Raw genomic sequence first — 12,091 nt, forward strand, 5'->3', positions numbered from 1 at the left:
ATATGGGGATGTATGTAATGGATATAACATATGGGGATGTATATAATAGCTATAACATATGGGGGATGTATATAATGGCTATAACATATGGGGATGTATAAAATATCGGGGATGTATATAATGGATATAACATATGGGGGATGTATATAATGGCTATAACATATGGGGGATGTATATAATGGATATAACATATGGGGGATGTATATAATAGCTATAACATATGGGGGATGTATATAATGGCTATAACATATGGGGATGTATATAATATCGGGGATGTATATAATGGATATAACATATGGGGGATGTATATAAAGGCTATAACATATGGGGGATGTATATAATATCGGGGATGTATATAATGGATATAACATATGGGGAATGTATATAATGGATATAACATATGGGGGATGTATATAATGCAAAAAGAAAGTCCAAGCAGCACAAACCTTCAGAGAAAAAGAAAAAGAAAATTGGGTGCAGGCAACCTAGGACCGGGCCTCAGGTCCTCCAGTAATAGTATAAAGAAAGCGGGCAGCACTCCGTTGTAGATAAAAGTAAAAAAGTGTCTTTATTCCATAGTGAGCAACTGTGACAGCGACGTTTCGGCTCTGCAAGAGCCTTTCTCAAGCCATTCAAACAGTGAAATGGTGGCCATATTTAAATACAACAGGTGATCACATGACAAATTGGGATACTCCCACCATTTTTGTATAACTGTGATATAATGCATATTACATAGTCAAATTACATATCGTGAACATTAAACATAGTGCACAATGTAAAATACATGTATATGTATGTGATAGACATTAAAATTGTGTTATATATAACAAACAGCTTTATTAGTGACACAGATTAGTCCAGCCATTGGTCTTGTCTGTGTAAAGGTGCTCAAGTGCTTCTGTGTTGACAGCAATGCTTCCCAGTTGTTTCCACGTGTCGACCTTCCCTGATCAGCAACAATGTACTCCGATACATGTAAAAAAATTTCTTTGAAAAAAAATTTTTTTGAAAAAAAATTTTTTTTGAAAAAAGGAAAAAAGGAAGAAAAATGCTACATGGAACGCAAGCTGAGCGCCAAAATGTGCGCATAAAAAATATGTCGCACGGTGGGACACACACTATGCGCCTGGTTCTGCGCATGTGTATTATGCCCCAGCAAGAGCGTCTGGTGCTATGGAAACCAAAAATGAAAATTTATCAGATACAACATAGATGATTCTGGAATGCAATATTCATGCAATTTACATAAAGGAAAAGTCCACGATGTGTCAGCCATAAATCAGGACCAATTGGCTGTGATAACAACCATGTTGGATGCACGTTGATATTGATTCACCAACGATTGTATAACTCGCAAATATAAGGGACGACCTTGCTGAATATACCCCTAAAAATAAACGGGGCAGACGGCATCATCAATCCCCTAAGTTTTTGACTGTACTTGTATAAAAGACAGTGGATATAACATATGGGGATGTATATAATAGCTATAACATATGGGGGATGTATTTAATAGCTATAACATATGGGGATGTATATAATATCGGGGATGTATATAATGGATATAACATATGAGGGATGTATATAATGGGTATAACATATGGGGATGTATATAATAGCTATAACATATGGGGGATGTATATAATGGCTATAACATATGGGGATGTATATAATGGATATAACATATGGGGGATGTATATAATGGATATAACATATGGGGGATGTATATAATATCAGGGATGTATATAATGGATATAACATATGGGGAATGTATATAATGGATATAACATATGGGGGATGTATATAATGGATATAACATATGGGGATGTATATAATAGCTATAACATATGGGGGATGTATATAATAGCTATAACATATGGGGATGTATATAATATCGGGGATGTATATAATGGATATAACATATGAGGGATGTATATAATGGCTATAACATATGGGGGATGTATATAATATTGGGGATGTATATAATGGATATAACATATGAGGGATGTATATAATGGATATAACATATGAGGATGTATATAATAGCTATAACATATGGGGGATGTATATAATGGCTATAACATATGGGGATGTATATAATGGCTATAACATATAAGGGATGTATATAATGGATATAACATATGGGAATGTATATAACATATGGGAATGTATATAATGGATATAACATATGGGGATGTATATAATATCAGGGATGTATATAATGGATATAACATATGGGGATGTATATAATATCAGGGATGTATATAATGGATATAACATATGGGGGATGTATATAATAAGTGGAATGTATATAATGGCTATAACATATGGGGATGTATATAATGGATATAACATATGGGGGATGTATATAATATCGGGGATGTATATAATGGATATAACATATGAGGGATGTATATAATGGATATAACATATGGGGATGTATGTAATGGATATAACATATGGGGATGTATATAATAGCTATAACATATGGGGGATGTATATAATGGCTATAACATATGGGGATGTATATAATATCGGGGATGTATATAATGGATATAACATTTGGGGGATGTATATAATGGCTATAACATATGGGGGATGTATATAATGGATATAACATATGGGGATGTATATAATAGCTATAACATATGGGGGATGTATATAATGGCTATAACATATGGGGATGTATATAATATCGGGGATGTATATAATGGATATAACATATGGGGGATGTATATAAAGGCTATAACATATGGGGGATGTATATAATATCGGGGATGTATATAATGGATATAACATATGGGGAATGTATATAATGGATATAACATATGGGGGATGTATATAATGGATATAACATATGGGGATGTATATAATAGCTATAACATATGGGGATGTATATAATATCGGGGATGTATATAATGGATATAACATATGAGGGATGTATATAATGGGTATAACATATGGGGATGTATATAATAGCTATAACATATGGGGGATGTATATAATGGCTATAACATATGGGGATGTATATAATATCGGGGATGTATATAATGGATATAACATATGAGGGATGTATATAATGGCTATAACATATGGGGGATGTATATAATATCGGGGATGTATATAATGGATATAACATATGAGGGATGTATATAATGGATATAACATATGGGGATGTATATAATAGCTATAACATATGGGGGATGTATATAATGGCTATAACATATGGGGATGTATATAATGGCTATAACATATAAGGGATGTATATAATGGATATAACATATGGGGATGTATATAACATATGGGAATGTATATAATGGATATAACATATGGGGATGTATATAATATCAGGGATGTATATAATGGATATAACATATGGGGATGTATATAATATCAGGGATGTATATAATGGATATAACATATGGGGGATGTATATAATAAGTGAAATGTATATAATGGCTATAACATATGGGGTTGTATATAATATCGGGGATGTATATAATGGCTATAACATATGAGGGATGTATATAATGGATATAACATATGGGGATGTATATAATGGATATAACATATGGGGATGTATATAATAGCTATAACATATGGGAGATGTATATAATAAGTGGAATGTATATAATGGCTATAACATATGGGGATGTATATAATGGATATAACATATGGGGATGTATATAATGGATATAACATTTGGGAATGTATATAATGGATATAACATATGGGGGATGTATATAATGTATATAACATATGGGGATGTATATAACATATGGGGATGTATATAACATATGGGGATGTATATAATGGATATAACATATGTGGGATGTATATAATGGCTATAACATATGGGGATGTATATAATGGATATAACATATGGGGGATGTATATAATGGATATAACATATGGGGATGTATATAATGGCTATAACATATGGGGGATGTATATAATGTATATAACATATGGGGGATGTATATAATAAGTGGAATGTATATAATGGCTATAACATATGGGGTTGTATATAATGGATATAACATATGGGGATGTATATAATATCCGGGATGTATATAATGGATATAACATATGAGGGATGTATATAATGGATATAACATATGGGGATGTATATAATAGCTATAACATATGGGGATGTATATAATGGCTATAACATATGGGGGATATATATAATGGCTATAACATATGGGGATGTATATAATGGATATAACATATGGGGGATGTATATAATGGCTATAACATAAGGGGATGTATATAATGGATATAACATATGGGGATGTATATAATGGATATAACATTTGGGAATGTATATAATGGATATAACATATGGGGGAATGTATATAATGTATTTAACATATGGGGATGTATATAACATATGGGGATGTATATAATGGATATAACATATGGGGATGTATATAACATATGGGGATATATATAATGGCTATAACATATGGGGATGTATATAATGGATATAACATATGGGGGATGTATATAATGGCTATAACATATGAGGGATGTATATAATGGATATAACATATGGGGATGTATATAATAGCTATAACATATGGGGGATGTATATAATGTATATAACATATGGGGATGTATATAATGGATATAACATAACGGGGGATGTATATAATGTATATAACATATGGGGATGTATATAATGGATATAACATATGGGGAATATATATAATGTATCTAGACTGAGTGTTGATGGAAACAATGTATGAGCTTATTTCAGGGGCGGGGCCGGCTGCCCATCATCTATAGTCCCCGCCTCAGGTGTGACGTCACGCGGCTGCAGAGAAGGGCGGGGGATTCGGGCTCCCGGGAAGAACAATGAGGCCGCCGGGAGGAGGATGCGGGATCCCCGGGGCTGGCGCCGGCCTCCTGCCGCTACTGACCGCCGCCTGCCTGGCCACAGCTGCAGGTCACCCCCGTATTATACTGTCACCCCATTATCTGTATCGTCACCAGCCCCCGGATACAGGAGAGAAACAGGGGGCGGCGATAACCTCACCTGTAATGGGAGACCCCCCCATCATCATCATCACTGGGAGGAGGGAGACCCCCATACTATACAGTCCCCCCATCATCATCACTGGGAGGAGGGGGACCTCTATACTATACAGTCCCCCCATCATCATCATCACTGGGAGGAGGGAGACCCCCATACTATACAGTCCCCCCATCATCATCACTGGGAGGAGGGGGACCTCTATACTATACAGTCCCCCCCATCATCATCATCACTGGGAGGAGGGAGACCCCCATACTATACAGTCCCCCCCCCCATCATCATCATCACTGGGAGGAGGGAGACCCCCATACTATACAGTCCCCCCCCATCATCATCACTGGGAGGAGGGAGACCCCCCATACTATACAGTCCCCCCCCATCATCATCATCACTGGGAGGAGGGAGACCCCCATACTATACAGTCCCCCCCCCATCATCATCATCACTGGGAGGAGGGAGACCCCCATACTATACAGTCCCCCCATCATCATCACTGGGAGGAGGGGGACCTCTATACTATACAGTCCCCCCCCCATCATCATCATCACTGGGAGGAGGGAGACCCCCATACTATACAGTCCCCCCCCATCATCATCATCACTGGGAAGAGGGTGAACCCCATACTATACAGTCCCCCCATCGTCATCACTGGGAGGAGGGAGACCCCCTATACTATACAGTCCCCCCATCATCATCACTGGGAGGAGGGAGACCCCCATACTATACAGTCCCCCCATCGTCATCACTGGGAGGAGGGAGACCCCCTATACTATACAGTCCCCTTATCATCACTGGGAGGAGGGAGACCCCCCATACTATACAGTTCCCCCATCATCATCACTGGGAGGAGGGAGACCCCCATACTATACAGTCCCCCCATCGTCATCACTGGGAGGAGGGAGACCCCCTATACTATACAGTCCTCTTATCATCATCACTGGGAGGAGGGAGACCCCCATACTATGCAGTCCCCCCCCATCATCATCATCACTGGGAGGAGGGAGACCCCCATACTATACAGTCCCCCCATCATCATCACTGGGAGGAGGGGGACCTCTATACTATACAGTCCCCCCCCCCATCATCATCATCACTGGGAGGAGGGAGACCCCCATACTATACAGTCCCCTTATCATCACTGGGAGGAGGGAGACCCCCTATACTATACAGTCCCCCCATCGTCATCACTGGGAGGAGGGAGACCCCCTATACTATACAGTCCCCTTATCATCACTGGGAGGAGGGAGACCCCCTATACTATACAGTCCCCCCATCATCATCACTGGGAGGAGGGAGACCCCCATACTATACAGTCCCCCCATCGTCATCACTGGGAGGAGGGAGACCCCCTATACTATACAGTCCCCTTATCATCACTGGGAGGAGGGAGACCCCCTATACTATACAGTTCCCCCATCATCATCACTGGGAGGAGGGAGACCCCCATACTATACAGTCCCCCCATCGTCATCACTGGGAGGAGGGAGACCCCCCATACTATACAGTCCTCTTATCATCATCACTGGGAGGAGGGAGACCCCCATACTATACAGTCCCCCCATCATCATCACTGGGAGGAGGGAGACCCCCATACTATACAGTCCTCTTATCATCATCACTGGGAGGAGGGAGACCCCCATACTATACAGTCCCCCCATCATCATCACTGGGAGGAGGGAGACCCCCATACTATACAGTCCCCCCATCGTCATCACTGGGAGGAGGGAGACCCCCATACTATACAGTCCCCCCATCGTCATCACTGGGAGGAGGGAGACCCCCCATACTATATAGTCCTCTTATCATCATCACTGGGAGGAGGGAGACCCCCATACTATACAGTCCCCCCATCATCATCACTGGGAGGAGGGAGACCCCCATACTATACAGTCCCCCCATCGTCATCACTGGGAGGAGGGAGACCCCCATACTATACAGTCCCCCCATCGTCATCACTGGGAGGAGGGAGACCCCCATACTATACAGTCCCCCCATCGTCATCACTGGGAGGAGGGAGACCCCCTATACTATACAGTCCCCTTATCATCACTGGGAGGAGGGAGACCCCCTATACTATACAGTTCCCCCATCATCATCACTGGGAGGAGGGAGACCCCCATACTATACAGTCCCCCCATCGTCATCACTGGGAGGAGGGAGACCCCCTATACTATACAGTCCCCTTATCATCACTGGGAGGAGGGAGACCCCCTATACTATACAGTTCCCCCATCATCATCACTGGGAAGAGGGTGAACCCCATACTATACAGTCCCCCCATCATCATCATCAATGGGAGGAGGGAGACCCCCTATACTATACAGTCCCCCCATCATCATCACTGGGAAGAGGGTGAACCCCCATACTATACAGTCCCCCCCATCATCATCATCACTGGGAGGAGGGAGACCCCCCATACTATACAGTCCCCCCATCATCATCATCACTGGGAGGAGGGAGACCCCCATACTATACAGTCCCCCATCATCATCACTGGGAGGAGGGAGACCCCCATACTATACAGTCCCCCCCATCATCATCATCACTGGGAGGAGGGAGACCCCCCATACTATACAGTCCCCCCATCATCATCATCACTGGGAGGAGGGAGACCCCCCATACTATACAGTCCCCCCATCATCATCATCACTGGGAGGAGGGAGACCCCCATACTATACAGTCCCCCCATCATCATCACTGGGAGGAGGGAGACCCCCATACTATACAGTCCCCCCATCGTCATCACTGGGAGGAGGGAGACCCCCTATACTATACAGTCCCCTTATCATCACTTGGAGGAGGGAGACCCCCCATACTATACATTCCCCCCATCATCATCACTGGGAGGAGGGAGACCCCCCATACTATACAGTCCCCCCATCATCATCATCAGTGGGAGGATGGAGACCCCCATACTATACAGTCCCCCCATCATCATCATTGGGAGGAGGGAGACCCCCATACTATACAGTCCCCCCATCATCATCACTGGGAGGAGGGAGACCCCCCATACTATACAGTCCCCCCATCATCAGTGGGAGGAGGGAGACCCCCCATACTATACAGTCCCCCCATCATCATCAGTGGGAGGAGGGAGACCCCCATACTATACAGTCCCCCCATCATCATCACTAGGAGGAGGGAGACCCCCATACTATGCAGTCCCCCCATCATCATCACTGGGAGGAGGGAGACCCCCATACTATACACTCCCCTTATCATAATTGTGAGGAGGGAGACCCCCATACTATACTGTCCCCCCATCATCATCAGTGGGAGGAGGGAGACCCCCCATACTATACAGTCCCCCCATCATCATCAGTGGGAGGAGGGAGACCCCCATACTATACAGTCCCCCCATCATCATCAGTGGGAGGAGGGAGACCCCCATACTATTCAGTCCCCCCATCATCATCACTGGGAGGAGGGTGAACCCCCATATACTATACAGTCCCCCCATCATCAACACTGGGAGGAGGGAGACCCCCCATACTATACAGTCCCCCCATCATCATCATCACTGGGAGGAGGGAGACTCCCATACTATACAGTCCCCCCATCGTCATCATCAGTGGGAGGAGGGAGACCCCCCATACTATACAGTCCCCCCAACATCATCATCACTGGGAGGAGGGAGACCCCCCATACTATACAGTCCCCTCCATCATCATCACTGGGAGGAGGGAGACCCCCATACTATACAGTCCCCCCATCATCATCAGTGGGATGAGGGAGACCCCCATACTATACAGTCCCCCCATCGTCATCACTGGGAGGAGGTAGACCCCCATACTATACAGTCCCCCCATCATCATCATCACTGGGAGGAAGGGGACCCCCATACTATACAGTCCCCCCATCATCATCACTGGGAGGAAGGGGACCCCCATACTATACAGTCCCCCCATCATCATCATCACTGGGAGGAGGGAGACCCCCATACTATACAGTCCCCCCATCATCATCACTGGGAGGAGGTAGACCCCCATACTATACAGCCCCCCCCCCCATCATTATCACTGGGAGGAGGGAGACCCCCATACTATACAGTCCCTCCATCATCATTATCACTGGGAGGAGGGAGACCCCCCATACTATACAGTCCCCCCATCATCAACACTCGGAGGAGGGAGACCCCCATACTATACAGTCCCCCCATCATCATCGGTGGGAGGAGGGAGACCCCCTATACTATACAGTCCCCCCATCATTATCATCACTGGGAGGAGGGATACCCCCATACTATACAGTCCCCCCATCATCATCGGTGGGAGGAGGGAGACCCCCTATACTATACAGTCCCCCCATCATTATCAGTGGGAGGAGGGAGACCCCCCATACTATACAGTCCCCTTATCATCACTTGGAGGAGGGAGACCCCCTATACTATACAGTACCCTTATCATCACTTGGAGGGAGACCCCCATACTATACAGTGTCCCCCCCCCATCATCATCACTGGGAGGAGGGAGACCCCCATACTATACAGTCCCCCCCCCATCATCATCAATGGCAGGAGGGAGACCTCTATACTATACAGTCCCCCCCATCATCATCATCACTGGGAGGAGGGAGACCCCCATACTATACAGTCCCCCCATCATCATCAATGGCAGGAGGGAGACCTCTATACTATACAGTCCCCCCCATCATCATCATCACTGGGAGGAGGGAGACCCCCATACTATACAGTCCCCCCATCATCATCACTGGGAGGAGGGAGACCCCCATACTATACAGTCCCCTTATCATCACTTGGAGGAGGGAGACCCCCTATACTATACAGTACCCTTATCATCACTTGGAGGGAGACCCCCATACTATACAGTGTCCCCCCCCCCATCATCATCACTGGGAGGAGGGAGACCCCCATACTATACAGTCCCCCCCCCCATCATCATCAATGGCAGGAGGGAGACCCCCTATACTATACAGTCCCCCCATCATCATCACTGGGAGGAGGGTGAACCCCAATACTATACAGTCCCCCCATCATCATCATCACTGGGAGGAGGGAGACCCCCAGACTATACAGTCCCCCCATCATCATCAGTGGGAAGAGGGTGAACCCCCATACTATACAGTCCCCCCCATCATCATCATCACTTGGAGGAGGGAGACCCCCATACTATACAGTCCCCCCATCATCATCATCACTGGGAGGAGGGAGACCCCCCATACTATACAGTCCCCCCATCATCATCATCACTGGGAGGAGGGAGACCCCCATACTATACAGTCCCCCCATCGTCATCACTGGGAGGAGGGAGACCCCCTATACTATACAGTCCCCCCATCATCATCACTGGGAGGAGGGAGACCCCCCATACTATACAGTCCCCCCATCATCATCATCAGTGGGAGGAGGGAGACCCCCATACTATACAGTCCCCCCATCATCATCATTGGGAGGAGGGAGACCCCCATACTATACAGTCCCCCCATCATCATCACTGGGAGGAGGGAGACCCCCATACTATACAGTCCCCCCATCATCATCACTGGGAGGAGGGAGACCCCCATACTATACAGTCCCCTTATCATAATTGGGAGGAGGGAGACCCCCCCATACTATACAGTCCCCCCATCATCATCAGTGGGAGGAGGGAGACCCCCCATACTATACAGTCCCCCATCATCATCAGTGGGATGAGGGAGACCCCCATACTATACAGTCCCCCCATCATCATCACTGGGAGGAGGTAGACCCCCATACTATACAGTCCCCCCATCATCATCATCATCACTGGGAGGAAGGGGACCCCCATACTATACAGTCCCCCCATCATCATCACTGGGAGGAAGGGGACCCCCATACTATACAGTCCCCCTATCATCATCACTGGGAGAGGGGGGGAACCCCCATATACTATAGAGCCCCCCCCATCATCATCACTGGGAGGAGGTAGACCCCCATACTATACAGTCCCCCCCCCCATCATCATCACTGGGAGGAGGGAGACCCCCATACTATACAGTCCCCCCATCATCATTATCACTGGGAGGAGGGAGACCCCCCATACTATACAGTCCCCCCATCATCATCACTGGGAGGAGGGAGACCCCCATACTATACAGTCCCCCCATCATCATCGGTGGGAGGAGGGAGACCCCCTATACTATACAGTCCCCCCATCATTATCATCACTGGGAGGAGGGATACCCCCATACTATACAGTCCCCCCATCATCATCGGTGGGAGGAGGGAGACCCCCTATACTATACAGTCCCCCCATCATCATCATCACTGGGAGGAGGGAGACCCCCATACTATACAGTCCCCCCATCATCATCACTGGGAGGAGGGAGACCCCCTATACTATACAGTCCCCCCATCATTATCAGTGGGAGGAGGGAGACCCCCCATACTATACAGTCCCCCCAACATCATCACTGGGAGGAGGGGGACCTCTATACTATACAGTCCCCCCCATCATCATCATCACTGGGAGGAGGGAGACCCCCATACTATACAGTCCCCCCATCATCATCACTGGGAGGAGGGAGACCCCCATACTATACAGTCCCCTTATCATCACTTGGAGGAGGGAGACCCCCTATACTATACAGTACCCTTATCATCACTTGGAGGAGGGAGACCCCCATACTATACAGTCCCCCCCCCCATCATCATCACTGGGAGGAGGGAGACCCCCTTACTATACAGTCCCCCCCCCCCCATCATCATCAATGGCAGGAGGGAGACCCCCTATACTATACAGTCCCCCCATCATCATCACTGGGAGGAGGGTGAACCCCAATACTATACAGTCCCCCCATCATCATCATCACTGGGAGGAGGGAGACCCCCAGACTATACAGTCCCCCCATCATCATCAGTGGGAGGAGGGAGACCCCCCATACTATACAGTACCCTTATCATCTCTTGGAGGAGGGAGACCCCCTATACTATACAGTCCCCCCCCCCATCATCATCACTGGGAGGAGGGAGACCCCCATACTATACAGTCCCCCCCCATCATCATCAATGGCAGGAGGTAGACCCCCTATACTATACAGTCCCCCCCATCATCATCACTGGGAGGA

General features: G+C 46.2%; 1 protein-coding gene across 2 annotated transcripts in view; it reads left to right on the top strand.

Annotated features, from left to right (window-relative positions):
* Positions 1-4,808: 4,808 nt before the first annotated feature.
* The window catches only part of TMEM8B (transmembrane protein 8B), a 61,711-nt gene continuing 54,428 nt past the window's right edge, over positions 4,809-12,091 (top strand). For both annotated transcript variants that reach the window (XM_072131834.1, XM_072131835.1), the window contains exon 1: positions 4,809-4,954. In XM_072131834.1, the coding sequence (XP_071987935.1) occupies positions 4,864-4,954 (91 nt within the window). In that variant the 5' untranslated portion in view covers positions 4,809-4,863. The remainder of the gene's footprint in view (positions 4,955-12,091) is intronic.

This window comes from Engystomops pustulosus, unplaced genomic scaffold, assembly GCF_040894005.1.
Source record: "Engystomops pustulosus unplaced genomic scaffold, aEngPut4.maternal MAT_SCAFFOLD_153, whole genome shotgun sequence".
Taxonomy (NCBI): domain Eukaryota; kingdom Metazoa; phylum Chordata; class Amphibia; order Anura; family Leptodactylidae; genus Engystomops; species Engystomops pustulosus.